This window comes from Fusarium proliferatum (assembly GCF_900067095.1).
Source record: "Fusarium proliferatum ET1 genome assembly, contig: FPRO_scaffold006, whole genome shotgun sequence".
In the NCBI taxonomy this organism is placed as follows: Eukaryota; Fungi; Ascomycota; class Sordariomycetes; order Hypocreales; family Nectriaceae; genus Fusarium; species Fusarium proliferatum.
This window is the reverse complement of record NW_022194795.1, coordinates 847,092-866,624: the sequence shown is the minus strand read 5'-3', so window position 1 is coordinate 866,624 and position 19,533 is coordinate 847,092. Positions and strand designations below refer to the sequence as shown.

Here is a 19,533-nt window from a genome sequence, read left to right as displayed (position 1 = left end):
CTCAGGACTATGCTGAGCACGTTGACATACGATTCAACATCAAGGACGTTACCGGCCTGTGTCCTTCCTACGGCATGGAACTTATCACATGAATTCAATTCAAGATGTCCACTCGTTCAGAAAAAAGGCAAGTGATTTTATCGCCGACGTTGGAATCATGAGAAGAGAGCGATTTGTATGGCAACGAAATAGAACTTGTAATGGATAGATAACTAACAGTTGGCAATTCGGATATGTCTATCGCAACCTCTATCTTGGCCTTAACAGAGGATGTAATATTGCAACTCGTCTCTGAACAAGATGGCAGCTCAAAGCTTCCCCTTGGTCTGCTCCCTCCTCCTCATGGCCTGCGCTGACCTCAAAAGCGCATACAAGCTCTGCAACCTAGGCATTTCAACACCTCTCTCCCTTGCAATCCTCACAGGATTGCCCAATATCACCTCAAGCTCCAAGGGCTTGCCTGCCTCCCAGTCCAGAAGCATGCTCGGCCTTGCGCCCTTATTGCGGGCTGTGCTCTCAACGATCTTCTCAGGTTTGGCCATACTATCCGGGAAAGGTCTGCCGAGGATCTTGGGCACAGCATCTCGAATCTCGTGCATCACGCCCAGTAGATGTCGCTGGAGCTCGTCATCTGCTACCATGTCGGCATTGCCACGACCACCTGAGAGCACAGCGGAGGGGTTCATGGCTGCGTTAATACAGAGCTTGTGCCACCGCACAGTCTGAAGACCGACTTCATCATGGGGATCCACGTCTTTGATACCACCCAGCTCTGTCCACCAACGACGCAGTGCTTCAGTCGACTCTGTGCCACGACGGCCAAGCTCCGAGTCCTTCGAGGCTAAACCATCTGTGTAAGGTCCGATGCTGATGCGCGTCCAGCGGTTCTGACGAATAGTACCAGGAGAGGTTTGCTCTGCACTAACAACGGTAACAGCGCTGACGATGGGGTTACTAGGGAAGCGTTTGCGGAAGGGCTCCTCTACACCGACACCATTCTGGATAAGGACGATACATGACTTTGGGCCTACCAAGGGCTCGATGATGGAAGAGTCATCGCTGATATCTGGAAGAGCCTTGGTTGTCACGAAGATGTAGTGCCAGTCTCGCTTTGCGCCTGATGAAGTGCCAGCAGCAGCATCGACAGAAGGGAAAGCCGCGTCGGGGTTGAAGGTGTAATCACCAAAACTTCGTGTCAGAAGCTTCACACCGTCTTTTTGAATAGCAGCATAGTTAGAGCGAGCCACGAGAGACACGTGGATATTTTGGGATGGCTATCATGATGGTCAGTGAGTGTACCTATGCAGGATATCATGAAGTTGGGTGCGTTACGTGATGAAGGCGTGAAGCGTAGAAGCAACCAACGGCGCCAGCACCGATGAAGATGATATCAACGCGGCTATGACAGATGTACATGTCAGTAATAGTTTAGACTTGACTTATGCGCAATTGAGTATTCGTATGATGGGTGCTTCTTGGGTACCTGTTGTCTGCCATGATGTCGAGGTATCGGGCCTTTCTATCCTATGCTCTCAGGGCACCCAATGGATGGCGTTTTAATTAAGCCGACAGAAGTCTCGATAGGCTTCAGACTTGATGAGTAACGAGTCTCTGTATTTCTCCGCCGATACAATAGAATACGAGACTTACACGAGGTTGAATTACAGTCATGAAGCTCTAACTCAACCTCAGAGCAACCCAGCCCCGCCACTTCCACCCCGAACACCGAGGTCCATTCCGCCTGGGGACCGAGAGGTTGGAGATGGAGCACACCATCGAAACCCAGCAAAAGCCAAGCCTTAGAATATCCTCTCTAGCCTCTATACGATACTTGGGCTTCTATACATAAGGAATACAGTGACAGTGACTGAGTGAGCAATCATTTGTCACTGTAATCAATTATCGACCCTGCCCTCATCTTTCCCGTCGGCCGATCGACCGCCGTCGTAACAGACCCAATTACATGTGTACATAATACTTGTCCTCTCAGAAGGATCATGAACCTCGACAACACCATCTTAGTCGCAGTGATCGGCCACCACCTGCTGCATATGGCACCTCTTTCCATCTCATCGGACCCAGCCGTGCTCGTCACGTCACTGGCAGCATGGCAAGCAAGCCCTGTGAGACTTGGGTGATTGAACCAGATAGAAGCACTGCGTGGGTGAACACACGCACAAGTAAAGTCAGGTCAACTTGATGATGATTGATCCTCCAGACCAAGTAGACCCGCCAACATCGGATAGTTTTGGCATCAAACAGCCCAAGTTCCAGCTTCTTCTCGTCGTGGTTCGCTCCGAAACACGGCAAATGCAACACGAGACGAAAACCAGTTGTTCTAGTTCCCTTAGTCTCCCGTAATGTGTCAGCATCGTTGTTCAAACAAGGCAAGTCATCAAGGTAGAGCAAGCAAGTAATCAATCAATCAACCAACTTCCATGTTAACCATCTCGGGAGCTATTCACACCCAAATTCTTGGCTGCCAATCGGCGACGCCGTTCGCCCGGTTCGGAACACCCCGCCGATCGTTGATGATCGGTTTCAATGTGCGAATGAGTGAGAGTGATTGTAAGATTCAAACACCTACTCGAGTGACCAGAAAGACCACGAGACAGGAAGGGTATAGAGACCAGCAGCTATTGCCGTCAATCCCACGCGACGTAAGCCACATTCATGATGCAAGGTGGCCCTCATGATCTCAACCAATGTGTCAACTGCCGACTCATCAAGGCTCGTAGCTATTGGAGCTGTTGCCGTCATCAAAAACTACTGGTCGTTTTTATCGACCTGGCTGGATATCAAAATACTCTAGAATCATTCATTATGTGCCTACAGCTGATTCCCGACTTGTCCAAGAAGTCAAGACGACATTCTCAAAGTCGGGTGCCCAGCAACGAGTTCGAATTTATCTATGCCAGAGCAAAAACATCCAGGTCTATGGAGAGCAGACACTGAATGCCGATTACCACGCTGAGGAGATCCCAACGCGGTTGCTGGCAAACATTACACACGAGAAACTGTTGGGAACATGTCAGTGTCACGGAAAACCTATTATAGCATTGCCTCATGCTTGAGGCTCTTGCAGTAGACAGATGCAAAGATGATGCCATGCTGAATGGCGAATAGCTGCGACGCGAGGGCTGGAGGTATTGCTGTCCCAGCCATGTCAGGCAGCATATTTCACATCCAGCATTCGAATCCAAATGCACGTAGCCGTGTCGGAGGCGGCCGCTTCCAAGACAGCTCAGAGATTCTCAAATTGGAACCATGACGATAGAATCGACACGACGATAGCCTTGGGTTGCAGCCGCTGTCGGCGATCAGCGCCTAAGCGTGGTATATCTTGTTGAATACCTCGTGGCGCCCAGTGGAATGGTTGTGGTTGTGGTTGCGGTTGACCCCAACTTTGTGTGCTTGTGTGGTTGCAAAGGGAAAAATTTTCGACTTGTGAAAGATATGGGCGAGTTTTGATTTTGCAATTTGGCCTGGTCAGCGTGGGGGTGGTTGTGATTAACCGATGGCTGGGCGGCCAATTACATGTCCCCTTTCTCGAATATCTTCTGGGCCAATAGAAGCTTCAGGGCAAGACAAGGCACCACGTTTAAACCAATCATTTGAGGTCACGCTCGAGTTGCCTTTTACGGCCGTCAACGGCCCGGCCACCGCACCGTTGTTTTGTGGTGCTTTGCTTTGCTTTGCTTTGCGGTCATGTTCGTCGACCTGTCCTCACAGGCTCACGCTCTCTCATGATCCATTGATAGCCATTCCATTTTCATAATAAATGGAGAATCAAGACAAGCCGGCCCGTTTGGAGACTCCTTTCAACCGCGGCTGCCCTTGGTATACCGAGCCCACCTCTTGCGCCGTGCCGTGCCTGAAAGCGGTAGCCCCTGGGAGACGAGGCTCTGTCTGTGTCTGTGTCTGACAAGACCAGGAAACTTTGCTAATAATGTTGTGGTCAATGAATGGATGGAAACTGTCTTTTGCCAATCTCAAGCGGGTGCATTTCCCATTCCATGCTATTCCATTCTCGACCTTGGTTTTTCGTGGCGCTTAACCGTTCAACGCTTGATTAGGGCTCGTGTTTCGTTTCATTTTCACATCAACTCATTTCATTTCAGACTTTGCGCTCGCTCGCTCGCAGCAGATGGTGGTAAAGTAACGAGACTGCAAGTACCCATCCGGAGAGGCTCAAGACACACATGACAAGGGCGACCCTCACCCTCTTACAACTTGCCTTGACCTGAGACGAGGAGATTGGCCGTGGATCAAAGCAGATGCGGCTAGGCGGAAGCGCCATCGCAAGAGTCGACGTGCAGATTGAACCCAAGACTCTTTGGGTATCGCGTCCAACATACCTACCTAAGGTAGGCTACTAGGTAGCTACCGTCAAGCGTCGCAGATGAGCCCCATCGCCAACAAAACAAATGTGAACGGATACGTACAGCCATGGCCCATGAGCCACCCATAAAACTGCCGGTGTAGTTAGTGAGGTTAGTAACCACATAACGGAACCGGTCAACAAATCTCCTCGGGTCGGTCTTGTAGGCGAACGTCGTTTCCTGGTAAGTGGTAGCGAATCCTCATTCCATGGGCGAGCGGCCAACTACATACAGACGTGGCCAAGGTCTCGCTGATCAGCAACATTTCCTTTAGTCTGCATGGTATGTACATATGTATGTACGTAGTAGGTAGCTTTGCAATGATCACCCAATTCCACTCTGAGCATGGGGTAAAAACTTACCTAAGAAGCACGGGTGCTAAAAGGAAAACCGAGGATTGAAAGTCACAAAGTTTGCTGAGGCTCGCCTGGCGCATCCCACAGCGGTATCGCTGCTGATTCATATGCAAGAGCTGGCGCATATTTTTTTTGTCTGCGGGCAATCAGAAGCCTGACAGCTTGGTCCAAGCTCCCTCCGCTGTACCACAAGGATGCAGGGGCGCAGGCTTCTAGAAAAGCTGCTGGAACCTAGCAGATCAAGGGTCGGGGTGTGAAGTGAGCAGACAGCCAAAATCCTGTTTGGGGGAATTCCGCCATGAAGCCAAGAACCAATCATGTAAGCATATAAAGATGCGGGATGGTGGGGGCGGGCAATGGGGCCCCGATGGGATGTCTGGAGTCTTAGACAAACTTAGGCAAGGATTCCGGTCTGTTTTCGAGTGACTTTGGGAACGGTGCAAACTCGAGACACCCAGCACTGTCTCGAACTTCTTCATATTGGCTTCTTGTAGGATGTCTGGATGTCCATTGTTGGCTAGCACTTTGCATTTTCGAGTCTGTCAATCTGACACTGACAACGGGCGCAATCCAACCTGCCCCTTTGTGCAACTTGTCGGTCTTCGCTGACTGCAAAACATCTCCTGCTTGAGCGACCAGGACCCGAAGTCGCACAGCCATACAGAGTAGACGCATACTAGTCAAGCTTGCACATGTAGCCCGGGAATGAGACCTCTCTTTGACATCTCCGAAGCAAGGATGAACGGATATCAGGCATTTCTTTTGCCTATGTGGAGAGTCTGTTGGAGAACGGTTGATCGATAGTGGACCACGAGGCTGTAGTTAATTTCCCCAGGAAGTTATCCATATGTACGCTGCATCCCGTATAATGTCAGGTATCATGAGTAGTGGCAGGGTACATCAATATCGTAATTCCCATAGATCTCAGGACATTGTCAGCCAATTCACCAACCCCTGCTTCACTCTTGGTTCTTCCCCAGACATGCGGCAGAGTACTCAAGTTACAAGTTACAAGTGACAGTGACGGTGACAGATGCAAGCCAGTAGCAGCCAGGCGTGTACAGACCCTTGCGTGAGCCTCGTGGAGTAGGAGCAAGGAATGGTCTGCCAGAGTGCAGAATGGACCTCCGATCGCTGGACACGCCAGAGATCACTCTGGTACCTGCGTGACGTCTCTGACACCGCATATGTTGCGGTCAAGCGACGAGCCTTTCATCTTCCCATTTCAGGGCGGAATCTTGATATCCTATGCACACACGTGGACGACACAGAAATTCATACATATAGATCTTCCAAGGCGGTCAGATCTAACTCCGATGACCCCTCGGCATCCCACATCAAGTTGAGGAGCGGGGGCATAAAAGAGGCGGCTGTCGCTTTTCGCGGCTGTGGGATTCGTTATACGTAACTTGGTACTAGTTGGATGGCTAGCCACCACAGAATGCGGAGTCCGGAATTGTCTTTTCCAGTTGCCAAACCCTTGGATACGAAGAACTTATTCCCATTGACTGAACCTTGCTGGCTGGAGATAATCGTCATTGAAATGAAGTGTTACATATAAGCCGGACGCTCACTGTAACCAGGCTCGTGGTCCTCATTCTTTGTGTGGATAAAGGGGCTTGTATCCATTATCAGTATTTTGCCGGCAAAGACGCCAGAGAATTAGAGTTCTTTGAATAAGTCAATACGTATGTATGATAGCCGACATAGACGCATCGCGGAGTACATACATAGTACGATTTAATACAGACGGCATGCACCTAAGCAACGGCAGAAATCGGGGTCCCGTCCCATGTTCATCAGGCCTGGTTGGTTCTGGTGGTAACCGGAAGCACGATGATTGGGGAAGAACTTGGTGTGCCCGGTGATAGATATCCTCCATGGCCGCCAGCCGATTCTCAAGATTCGAACACGGTTCGCGCGGATCGTCAAAGTGGATTATCCACCAAGTCAGCGGCAGTGCAGTGACAAAATCAAATGGCATCAGATAGAGGAAATGACATTGTTGCTGATCTAAGGAATACGTGCTGGATCACCCGAACGATCATGAACTGTCGCTGTGTTGAAGCCTAGAAACCATATTGGTTAGAAGACAAACTCCCGGCACCCGCTCGCCCGCACTATCCCGTCGGGATCCGTGCATCGCGGGGGAAGTTGGGGAAATCCTGGTGTCTGAGCTGCAGGATGCTAATGTCACAATATAACTACAAATGTACATGAACAAAATCGAGAGTCTACCGCACCTCGGAGGGTATCCGTTTCTAAAGATTCCGGAACGAATCGAAACCAACAAAACTGAACCGAAAGTGCATCACCCGGGCGGAGACGGCTGGTTGGTTGTGCAATGCTGATGACGCGGAAGAGTTGAGGGTGCCAATGGGTGGATGGGTAATGTCTCAGCCACCCGCCCTGCACATCTGGAGGAAGCAATCAAAGCTCTGGACTACAAGTGTGGAAGAGTCCAGCTGAAGTGTCAATCTGCGCGGTGCTTTCTTCTTTGGTCAGCTTGTCATAAGTTAAAGATCTGTGCTTCATGTGAAAGGCGAAGCACCGCATATAGTCCGAAGGATTATACCAAGATAGGCAGTCCAACAGGTAGATACATGTCGAGACAAGGCTACAAATAGCATCGGCGAATCTGTACAGCCAAGACTGTTCAGCCTGGGCTACCTACCCCTGGATCGGCGGTCTGCACACAAGTGCACTTGTCATGGTAACACTGTCGGTGCTTAATTTTGGGTTGGAGGGCACCCTGGGATCCAATGATTTGCAGGGTCCACGAGGGTCTTGGAGATGGCCATCCAGACTGAGACATTGTCATCTTTGCCTTGACGCACATTCTCGGCATGCCTTGACACGAACACCAGAAGGAGCCTAGAGCTTCGTTGTCCGGCTCTGGTGCATAAAAGTGTATGATCCAGCCGGGGCGCTGGGGTCTCTGTGGATAAAAGTCTCCGGGACGATTATACGTAGCTATGGCTGACCTTGAGTAACAGAGTCGCGTGAACTCTGCACAAGGGGCCTAACAAGCATGATGATACTGTTGCCTGCAGCAAAATGGAGTCAGCATCGTCAATCGAGAAGCGACACACCGCGCAGCAAGTCGACGAGCTGTACGGAGTATGACAAGATGATTGCCAGGTAGCCAGGGCACCAGCCATCAGCAAGCGAGAACGAGATTACAGCCCATCCATGGTTGAAAACGGACTAGGTCGTATACTTGAATAGAGCCGCCTCGCAAAGTCTATTCATGATGTATCGGCAATCAAACCGAAACTCCCAATCTCTCTCTCTCTCTCTCAGGGAGCCGCGGCGTTACTGTTTCTGCCAAGCACTCATGCAGCAAGACAAAGTGTGGATGTAGACGAGTATCCGTACAAGCGCGCACTATCGAATTAGCTGGAGGCTGTCTGATGCTGGAGGATGTTTATAGGTGGACCTGTTGAAGTGCAATCAATCAGCCTGATCTGGTACAGTGTGGCTACAGTGAGGCACAGTACACATGGTTGTCTTCACTTGTGTGTTTTGCAGCGGCACAGACGGGAGCCTTGCAATAACATCCGTCGGCTCTGCCATTGTTAATGGACCTCAAAAAGCGAGATGCTCGGGTGCTAATATTATACATGACAAGGAGCATTTCAATAATACAATCAGCTTACCTTAGTCATTCTCAGCAATTGTAAGAACCCACCGACCAACCAACCAGAGCAAGGATTGCGAATTTCCGAACAGATACCGGCCACCGGCCACCGCCACCAACTCAAGTTTGATGGGTGGATGGATCGTCCCGAAGATGCTCCGCCGATAAGGTACTGTTCTGCATGTACGTAAAACTTTTCTTTTCTTTTTTTTTTCGTTTGATGACCTGGATCAAATCTGCCAGTCTAACCTGGTTTGATCGTACCCGTCTTGAGCTTCGGTACAGCCAATGGCTAAGCGGCATCCTTGAACTTGCTGTGCCGTGATCCTCATTGACGAATGTCGAATCCTGCCCTGCCCCCAGTCTGATAACCCCAGCCAAACGGCCACTAGACGAGCCTCTGAGATATGTCAGTGTACCATCACGTCAGGTACAGGGCAGGGCATTGTCTGCACGCGACAATACCTGCACCAGAGGTTCCCAAGTCACGACAGAGCCGATGTCCGGCTGCACGAGGCGCCAACTAAGCGTCAGATTTCAAGCCCAAGTCACAGCGGAAGTGGATTTGATGAGGACACGATAATGTTACTGTCGTGTTGAATTTCATACAGTCGATTATTATCCCAAATAATATCTTCTATACATACGTAGTGCGCACAGTACGTATCGCCCAGTGGTCCCTGTCTCTGTTGCACTATTCTCTTCTTGACGTGAGACGCGGAGCGGCTGCAACACGAAGGATTAGGTGCAAGACCAGACAGAAACTGTGGCTGTTTTGGCCTTGAACACTGGGTTTAGGATGTCAGTTCAAGCCAGTCAGCGTCTCTGCTGAGTCCGGATTCTCCCATAAAGTTAAGCATGGATATATTCTGATCGTCCCTCCGTCCCGTTATGCCAGTCAACCTAATTTACCCGCAGACACACGTTTTTACATACGGTAGGCAATCCCGAAAACAGCAACCCCTTCTCATCGTCCATTTACCTAGTTCCCGATGCTGAATTGCTCTGCTCTGTTGTGGTCTGAATTGCCAATAAACAGGAAGGTGATGGAGAAACTGCATTGTAATTACATGATTATCTTACTGAGGACACATGTGAACTACGAATCCATGTCTAATGCCAATGCTTGCGGCTCCTCTTTCCCTCCAGCCCTCTTTCCCTCTCCCCTTCTCCTGCGGTTCTCCTGCTCTTGCTCCTTCTCACTTTGTACACTCCGCATCTCTCCACTGTAATCTGTCTCGCACCAATCTTGCACTACTTCCCCCATTCAATCGTGATCCATCCGCTATAACATTCATGGATAAATCACCATCCCACGGGCCATGAGCTCCACAAATCCCCCAAGCTCTCACTCGACAGTTGATTCATTCATGATGACAACCAAATGGCTAATAAGTTTGACGGCCTATGCGAGCGTATCAAATCTCGCCCTTAATAAACACACACGGCTGAGAAATGTCGATCTAGAAGCAACGCAAACGCGACGGCAGTATGTTCGGTAACATTTCTCCCGCTGCCCCCAATCACACACACAAACGTATGTATGCCCAGCGATTCTATATCACAGGCTCGCTCATGTTTGAACCCTTCCCCTCGAGAAACAACTAGAGGACGCTATCCCGAACTCGGTCTCAATCCCACGTCTTCAGCAATGGCCCATGCCATGCCACGGACCACAACGGAAGATGACCACTGACGATGTCTTCTCTGTCCTCTCAAGCTCGTCATGGTCGCTCCAGAACCCTTGTCCCCCATCCCAGCCCATGCTTTCCACCCCGGTGCCCCAGCCCGGTCACCTTGTTGCTTGCGCCATCGTCCCACACTGTACAGCCGAGTATCCTCGATCGCGCCCGTGTCCGCGACCTCCACGCCTCGCCTTGCTATTCAAGGCAAGGCAAGGCAAGGATATTGAGAACATGGACCCTAGGGGCTGTAGGCAAAGAATGTCCAATGTGAGCGGGCACGCTGGCGGAATTAACCAGCGAGAAAGCAAGAATTCGATTTCACTTATGCGGATCGATTCGGTACAGGACAACTTAATGATCCAGGGATCATGTTAGGCCTAGGGACCAAGGGTCACGGCTGGCCTGCTACCAGTATGTTGCTATTCACAGACACATCACATTGCGATGGGTGTTCTGTTGCCCACCACGCCTCAACGCTGCTACTTTGGGCTCTGGTCTTTTGACTCTGAGCTCTGTGGGTTTCGCGCTGCAGTTCGTCATTATCTCCTGTTAAACTCAATGTCTGTCATAAAAGAGGCTCTCTTCCTCGAATCTCTCCCGTATCTTTCACTTTTACTTCTTTCCTCTGTTTCCCAACCTCACATTTGCACGGCGTCCTTCAGGGTGTTCCTCAGGGAGCACGCTTAGTTGTGCGGTGTGTTCTCCGTTCTCTGATCTCCGTTCACCAATTGGTGTCGGCCGCCGACGTCACCAAAGCTACAGTACCAAGTCCGACGAGCGACGAACAACGCAGAACGAGAACGCTCCGACCATCCGGGCCGACATCTCCACCCACAGCGTCTCCAGCAGGGCGGCTTGGCTTGGACTTCGTCGTCGATGTCGTTGTCTTAGCTGGCTCTGGCTCTGTAGCTGAAGGCGCCAAACCCGCTTGTGCTGTGCAGTCTGCAGCGTGCACCAGAAGAAACCCCGGTCCTGCCGCCGACCTCGTCCGCCCATCCATTTCAGGTATTCCTGCGGCGCACTCCCTCTCTACACCCACCACTACAATCTGCATCGCACCCCCAGGGCCCAGGGTTACAGTAGCGAGCGATCCAACCCGGCCACAAGCTAGGTTTAGGAACCTACTGTACCATACAGTTCCAGAGGAGACCCCAAGACACCCCAAGGGAAAATTACCCACCTACTGGCCGGTGTATCTCCACTCCGTTCCTCTCTCTCATCAATTGGTTTTGTCCAACTTGCCCTCGAAAACTTTTATTATAGTCTTCTGCTCCCACGTTCCTTGTCTGGATTCGTTTTTCAGCCTCTTCCAGCTCTGCCTAAGCTCCGTCACGATATGTTACTGAAACTTGACTGTCCGGTTTAACAAAGCTTTCTCGACTCCGTTTCCCCAACCTCAATCCACTTCCTCTCTTAGCGTGGGAGCGCTTTTGCGGGACACTTATACACAAGCCTTGGATATCGGTGTCGATAGAAACCCACTATATCCTCCCTCCACCTTGGCCGGACCGAGCATACTCGACTCGAACTTGGTCACCTTGGATCCTACATATCTGGCTTTCGTCAAGAAACGACCGTTTCCACGATTCTCTAGCTCGCCGTTTAACCTCAAGTCGACTGCACCTTGAGCCAGTCTGCACCCGCCAAAATGATAATTGATGGAGAAAAGTATGCTTGCGAGGCTTGCGTCCGCGGCCACCGCGTGAGCAACTGCCAACATTCCGGTAAGTCGGAACTCAAGACTGAAGTTATGGGTTATCGGTCCCAGTCATTACCTTTGGCTGGATGTAAACCCAGTACTCGTCCATGGACATTGCTCCAAGCTTAGCTCTGTTCTCTGTACTGACCATAATCCCTTCGATAGACCGCCCTCTTCAACACATCAACAAGAAGGGTCGACCAGTTTCCCAATGCGCTCACTGTCGCGCCATGCGTAAGTCGCGCTCTGCTCACGTCAAGTGCGACTGCGGCGAGAAGACAAGTAAATGTGCCCACTTGCAGCCAGCCGTTGAGGGGCACACTGGTGAGCTTCCTCTGGTTTCTCGAGGTGTTACAGACCTCGAGACGCTCGACACAATTCGCATTTTCTAAAACTTTCGCAGAGACATGTTGCTGTAACCATGGTGGCCCCTGCAGCTGCTCTCACAAGAACGAGCCTGCTCTTGACACCGTTCCTGAATCTGACTCGGAGCGCGAGTCTTTGACCCTTAGCATTAGTGGCCGTCCGAAGCCTCCGGGTCGACGACGACGAGCCAACACGGTCCACTCAGACGGGGTCTTGACCTTCGATCAGCACGGCAACCACAAGCCTGCTCACCGAAGCAACCGGGTCTCGCAAAAATGTGGCCCATATCAGCTTAACAGGGTGAACTCGGCTCACAGCACTGGCAGCTTAGGCGCCGAAAGCATGCTGCAGAAGAGCACACGGGAACCTCCCAGTAGCCGAGCACGCGCTGCTACCAACCGAGAGCGAAGGGTCAAATCAGAAACCGCATCGCCCCTGATGAGTGGTGCGAGCAGCTTCCAGAACCTCAATGGCAACCTGCCTCCTCTGGACCTTTCAGGCATCGAGTACCCTCCTTATATGGCTAACAGTACGTTTGATCTGTTTGGATCTGGTTTCAATTCAGAGACAGATGCCCCCATGTACAGCGCTGGTCTCAGTGCTGCCTCAGTCGACTGGAGCCACTATGATCTTTCAGAGATGAAGGGCGAGAGTTTCACGCCTTCCAGTTATAGCCAGGCCGGTACTCAGAGCTTCAATGGCCTCTTCGATTTCGGTAGCGGTTCAGAGCACCTTCCCCACCTGGCAAACACTACATCGACCTCGGGCGAGGTTTCCGAAGTGGAAGATTTTCTTCCCGGAGGAGACGGCGACTATGACGGCCTGGAAGGATTCAGCCGTGCCGATAGCTTCATCCGACAGAACGGCAACGTGATGACCAACTCGACCGACCTCACTACCATCGACTACGACAGCTTCTACAAGGGAGCAGATAGTGGCCCTATGGCGGGAGCCGGTCTATCCATGGTCGAGGACGACCCTGCCTTCTGGATGCCCAATTACAACGAGGGCATCACTACAATGGACGAAAGCCCCGAGCCTCTCGGCCCTGCTTCAGTGCCTAGCTTCTGGGGCATCTGAGAAATTATCGAGCTTTCGAATATTTTGGCGTACACAATACCCATTGGGTTTTTTTATTTCAAGTCATTAGGGTGACGCACCGGCAGGCGTTGAAAAATACCAAACGAATTGAGGCCATGAGAGGCATGGCTTCTTTTACTCATTTCGCGTGAAGAGCGCAACATATATACGTTTTATACAGAGCGAATCTACGCTCACAACCACCCGCAAACCAATCGCATCTGCACGATGCCTAGGTTTCTTGCGGTGATGATTACGACAGACAACACTCTCATCCATGAAGTAGACGGTTTGAGAGTATTGATGAGCATGAGTTTTCCTACTATCGGCTAGGAGGGATGGAAAGGATAGAGCAGGCGCAGATGGCTTTCTGAATTACACAAGAAGCAGAGCAAGGACAAAGAAGAGACGAGCAGTGCAATATGTTTGGATGATTTAGCTTGCGAAAAGAAATGTGATCAAGACAGACAAAATTCAGTTTGAAAGCAATGGCTGACGGACCATGGCAATCAGACCAAGGGAAGAAGACTAGGTTGCACTGGTGGTCCGTCGACCTGCGCTCGATTTGATCTGCATGGGGAATTTACAAGCTGAGCGATGCAAGAAGGAGGGAGATTGCATATTCTAGACTCGTTTGTCAAGCAGTTATTGCGTCTGTTGACTCAATTGTTTATCATCGTTCTTTGTTATTTTTGGTTCGATGTTTCTGCTTCTGGTCTCAATCTGGGTACGATGAAGAGTACTCGGCATGACTTGATTTAACGCAATAGACTTTTATGACTGAGGACCAAGACCAACCGAGTCGAGGTCCATGAGCCAACACCACCAAATACCGTTCCACCATACATATTTACATACGTTGGGTGATTGTGTCGATATGCATTGAGGATCACTGACACCAGCTTGCTTCGAACTCCGGCAGTATCACTTGTCATTGCTTCAAAACAACATCACACGGATCCCATTGCAGCCCATCGTCGGACGCCCGGAGACGAAGTGGTTCGACCAGCCAAGTTGCGTGGTGCACGAGATATCCAAAAGGATGCCTTCTGCTGTCTAGGGGTCTAATGCAAGAGGTGCTCGACCAACAACAATGCCAGGTCTCTAGGCCTGATTTCAGAAACAGCCAGCGTTTCTTTCATATTGTTGGTATCCTATAGGCCCGCGCGCAAGCCGCCACAGATGAGCACCCTATTTCTCTGTCATTTCTTTTCCACCCCATGATTCCAGGGATCCCCAAGCCGGGGTCAACAGGGATTTAAGGAAGACGTGGCACTTGGACCAGGACATCATCAGCCCTCTGCATTCGATGTGTCTTGCTTTACGTACAAGCTCTGGTGATGTTCCTGGTTGTTTCTAGACAATGTCGATCATCCGAGGTCCCCATGAAAATAGTACGGAGGCTGGAAACTGTCATGAAAGATGTCACCAAAGACCCCACACACATGAAAGATTCTTTAGCACATCTACATGTACGCTACTTGTTTTTCTCGAGCTCGGAGATGCACACAGATAAAACATACAGATGCACTTTGCTTTTTTCCGTACTCTGCTTCTGTGTTGTACATGCATCTAACGGTCCATACCGGGTCCGGGCCGGCACAGAAGCATCAGCTCAGTGATGCAGGGCCTGGCCTGGTCTTTTTCTTCCTGGCCTGCAGTCCAAGTTGCATTTGGAGGGGGGCGTACAGCGCATGTACGTACTTCATATCAAGCAAAGAAGGTTTCTATACTGCTTCTGAAAATGGAAGCCAGGTACGGTAGACAAAACATGCGTCTCGCATGTATCGGCCACGACAGCCAACCACACAAGCTAAGTAACTAACAACTTGGCAAGCAAAGCATAGCCTCAAGGATTTCAGTCTAGCCTCTCTAGCCTCTTTATCGTTTGCACGGCTAAGCTAAGCGGAGCCAGAGTCTCCACGTACCTTGTTACTAACTACTAGGTAACCTTTTGTCTTCAACTACGGAGTACTGACCGACGGCTTCACAACCAAGTCCTGTTAACCCTGAGTCCCTAACTAACAACTAGTCTATCGGTAGTCGGGTGGGAGAAGCCTCTAATTCGATAAAGACCCATTTACGTAAACTCAATTCTCCCATTACTCGTTTCCCGAACCGTCGGATTTTCTTAGCTTGGTCCGGTACTCGGAGAGGGAAGAGGTAGTGTCGATCAGGTACGGCTAGAATATGCAAGATTTTGACTTTTTCTCCCTCGACCCTACATATGTAACAGTTCGAGCCATGATTGACCAGACAAGCTTGTGGACAGCGTGGGAAAAACTCTGTTTCGGAACCGCTACTGCACACAGAGTAGAGCTTCGGTTGTGCAACGTTGTAATAGGACAATTATGGGATTTCAAATATCAAAGTTGATAAGTATCAAAATAGTATCTCAACAAAACCCAAACGCCATCGTTCATGGCACAAGCTTGGCACTGTCATCTACTGTCATCGTTCCGCATTTTCCGTTACCCCAGTTTAACAAGTACCAAAAAGGGGAATAATAATTATACAAATCCCATCGCCTAACAATGGTCATCGCCTCTTCACACGTGTGCGTACAGGTCTTGTTGTGTTTTTTGAATGATGCCCTACGCCATATCCAAATACCCTGATGCCAACGATGGCCCAAATGAGATATCATCACCTCCCGGTGCAATGCCCTCATGTGCTGTGGCAAGATCTGCCAGGTGTTGAAGGCCTTGGCTCGCTGCCGCCTCCACTGACGATGTTGGACGCAAGAATTCCGAGAGTTTGTCGCGAACACCATTCCACATTTCGTTTGGCTTTTCCACAATGCCCTTGATCAGCTGTGTGGCTTCTTCTCGCGACTTGTCGATCTTGACAAGCTTCGCCAGAGACATCGTGATAAGAGACACAAAGTGATTGACGAGTGGACTGCGTAGGTGCTCGTTTGCAAAGAGAAGGTTGATCACTTCCTTGGTAGGCCATAACGTTTCGGTCGGCGTAGCGCCTGGTGTCAAAAGCACAACCATGAGCTTACAGTGCCAGTATGCTAGATGCACCACGGGATGCGACGTAGCCAAGATATGCGCAGGGAGATCTTCTCGGTAGTTCTCGACATAATCTGCGAGTATGCGTGCCACTATCTCCTCGGTTGTGGACATTCCGAGCTGCAATGTGAAGATAGCTTGCCACAGACAGTTGAGCAGCTTTGAAAGTCCTAGAGTCTCGGTCAGCGATCAACTACCTATAGTGAACTAGTTATCACTTACGAGCAAGGTAAAAGCACACATCTCCCAGGATCTTCTCCAGGCCAGGAGGAGCGACTGTACTATTGTCGGGTATCATTGGTGGTTTTCCTTTGCCGACAGCATGCCAACGGTCCATCAGGATCAATGACCACCATATCCGCACTGATAGCTGGTCATCTGAGTCCGAGTCGGACTCCAAAACCAACTCGACGGGAGTGTATCGCCATAGATTAATCGAATTGGCCAGACCAACTGCACGAGAAAGCAAGTAAGGCAGAGTTGGTGAAGAACGCCAGTCTGCGTCGATAATAAGCAGCAACAGCGTTTGGGCATGGACAATATAGGTGGCTTGTGTGGCATGGGTTTCATCGCTCTCGCGTTCCATAAGTAGCAAGCTAGCAAGCTTTGTGTCACCACCGGATCCTACGACAGCGGGAAGAGCATTGGCGAATGCATTCTGGACCGATGTTGGGCACTGCGCGAGTAACGCCTGCATTCGATTCTTTGTGCTTGGCAATATCGGATACACAGGGCCAACAGTTGACAAATAACTGAATAACGACATGTTAGTTGCGGAAAAGGGTTTCGGTGACGGATCACTGACCTCTGTAGCATGCTTTCGTCGATGTCAACGGTCTCATGAGCATCTGGCATTGACACGTCCATGGCAGCCACGGGAGGTTTCGAGGGCGTAGTGTCTGGCCTAATGGGTGTAGCTTGGGGTGCCAACGAGTTGTTGTTGTAAGCTGAATATGCTTCAGAAGTCCCTGGTGAGGCCTGCATCCTGTGGTCCGAGCCCCATGGCATTTGTCGCGAGGGTGTAACAAAATCGTTTGTCGAAATACTGGAAAAGGGTCGTTTTCGAGCAGCATCCTCGCCTTGGCTTTGCCGAGGTCGATCTGTGGAAAAGAGTCTGTCGATGTCGTCTTGGCTCAGGCCTCCATCGGACTCGAGCTTGTTTTCGATGCTATGGATGCGATCTGCAAGTTCTTTGATATATCTGTTGAGGCTGTCAGTTTTTGACTTTCAGTGCGTAATTGCTTGCAGGTATCAAAACCATACCCTTTACTTGGACCCCTTTTCTGCGGTACGCGGCTGAATAGGCATCTAATGGATGATCTAGCACAACTGGAACAGGGAGCGTCCCCAGTATCTGACTGGGCGTCACACTTGATTTTCTTCCTCCGACACTCGTCGCACGCCCTTGACACCTTTGATCGTTTTCTGGGTGGGATGCTGTTGTCGATAGGGTATTGGGGGCCCATTGGTGGCCCAACAGAAACAGACATGGCGTGCGATACCATTTGGTCGCTCGTCGGAGTATCGTGAACATATGACGGTGTCTGCTGCTGCTCGGGGTCAGGGTGAGGCATGATGCTTCGCAGGTTGGGGTCCTCGACGTTCATGTTGGGGTCTGTGGCTGGCATCATGGGCGCTCCAGCTAGACCTTGGCCTAACTGGGCTGCCAGCTGAAGCTCTTCCAGGTTGGCAGGACGAGGAACGTGCTGCTGAGGGGTTTCCGGTTCTGGAGGTTGCAGGTCATTCTGATTGTGCTCTGGAGCTTGCACATGTTGTACTTGTTCCGGCGCATGATGGTCTAACTGTTCATGATGAGGCTCGTGATGGGACTCATGATGCTCATGGTGCTCGTGCTCTTGGTGGTCTTGAGGGACGTCTCGGCCACTAGTGTTGTAAAAAGGGCCAGCTTCCATTGCCTCAGTGCCGGGCGAGGGATATGAGATGTTGGCATCCTCTGCCTCGTTTTCTAGCTTTGTACTCATGGCTACAGCTGGCTTGACATGCAGATTGTACAGTCGGTTGGCACTCGAGGTATTTTACGGGCGAGGACGATCGTCAATCAACACAATATGCGGAGATGAGTATTGATAGGCGTAATGCCTCAATTGTTGCAATAATGAGGCGCGATATGACGGCGTTCCACCAAATTAAGCCCTGCGCGACGCGCGACGATATCACTGGACGAAGCCATTGTTAGCAATAGTTCGACGCGATGTTGACCAAGTGCACACGATCGCGAACCAAGCGAGGGATGTCACGGAAAGTGATTTTGCAGGCAGATGCGACGACATGATTGTGTTCGTGCTGTTGATTAGGAAAGCTATATCTTGGTCATGGCGACTTACACGACTCTTGTTCTGGGATCTCGGAGCTGGATAAATGCGATACGACGGCGACGCCTCGACGGAGGAGGAAGAACTCGGCGCCGATGACTTGGATGGGCTGCCCTTGTGTGGGTGTTTTTGACAAGATCACGGAGAAGGAAGAATTTTTCGGAGTCTGGCGGGAAATGCTCGGCCTCAATTCGTGCTCGCTTAGTAAGCTACCCTAGAGCTCGGTGTCATAGGCTGACAACCACCATGTAATTAATCGATGAGGCAGTCATCATCATTCTATCAGCTTCATAGAGCATAAAGACAATTTCAGGTTTCCATGATGTATGACAGTCAAGTCTCTCTCAGCCGCTTCAATTTATCAGCTCGTGAATATCCATACCATACCAATACAAGTCATCGTGTTCTGGACAGTTGAATCAGATGGGAAATACAGGTATACAAAGTTGCAGTCTTGTTGTTCTGTACAGCAACTCAAACATAAGAACCACGATCAGGAACACGCACCCCCCAAAACGTCATATAGAAGCCCCATGACTTTCCTAGGATACATAGGTTTACGAACCCCGGGTTCCTGAAATTATACGCACACCGAGGGACTTATGACAAGCCACGATCGAAGTTAAAGGAAGCTGGAATACTAAACAGCGCGAAAGGGGTGGAATAAAGCCCGTGCCATGTCCCTGAATGCATCCTACTGGGGAATAGTGAAGAATCATACCTGTATTATACAAAGTCTCCTCCAAGCTTAGGCCCCCTCGAGATGTTTCCTAAAACTTGAAGTCACGTAGGCAGGCAAACATGCAGAGACCAGACAGAGAGCACAACTATATAGAATTGAAGCGAATGCAGTACCCAAAAACACGATGTGAGGTAAGAGTCCTTGACACCTGAAGACCAGGGGCCAGTAAACAACAACCTGCCTATCTCTCGTTAGCGCACCTGGAAACGTTTCCGCATATGTTGTGTAGCCGC

At 50.4% G+C, this 19,533-nt stretch overlaps 4 protein-coding genes across 4 annotated transcripts; 1 reads left to right on the top strand and 3 right to left on the bottom strand.

Annotated features, from left to right (window-relative positions):
- Positions 1–308: 308 nt before the first annotated feature.
- On the bottom strand, positions 309–1,497 carry FPRO_09367 (uncharacterized protein; the record flags this gene model as incomplete). The annotated part of the gene is made up of 3 exons (XM_031232752.1): positions 309–1,274; positions 1,333–1,399; positions 1,484–1,497. 3 exons carry the CDS (start codon positions 1,495–1,497, stop codon positions 309–311), a joined length of 1,047 nt encoding a protein of 348 aa, XP_031082657.1.
- Positions 1,498–10,784: 9,287 nt separating this feature from the next.
- Positions 10,785–11,117, bottom strand: FPRO_09366 (uncharacterized protein; the record flags this gene model as incomplete). The annotated part of the gene is made up of 1 exon (XM_031232751.1): positions 10,785–11,117. One exon carries the CDS (start codon positions 11,115–11,117, stop codon positions 10,785–10,787), a length of 333 nt encoding a protein of 110 aa, XP_031082656.1.
- A 594-nt stretch (positions 11,118–11,711) lies between these two features.
- On the top strand, positions 11,712–13,208 carry FPRO_09365 (uncharacterized protein; the record flags this gene model as incomplete). The annotated part of the gene is made up of 3 exons (XM_031232749.1): positions 11,712–11,787; positions 11,928–12,086; positions 12,166–13,208. 3 exons carry the CDS (start codon positions 11,712–11,714, stop codon positions 13,206–13,208), a joined length of 1,278 nt encoding a protein of 425 aa, XP_031082655.1.
- A 2,594-nt stretch (positions 13,209–15,802) lies between these two features.
- Positions 15,803–18,207, bottom strand: FPRO_09364 (uncharacterized protein; the record flags this gene model as incomplete). The annotated part of the gene is made up of 4 exons (XM_031232748.1): positions 15,803–16,395; positions 16,448–16,977; positions 17,031–17,426; positions 17,489–18,207. 4 exons carry the CDS (start codon positions 18,205–18,207, stop codon positions 15,803–15,805), a joined length of 2,238 nt encoding a protein of 745 aa, XP_031082654.1.
- Between the last annotated feature and the right edge of the window lie 1,326 nt (positions 18,208–19,533).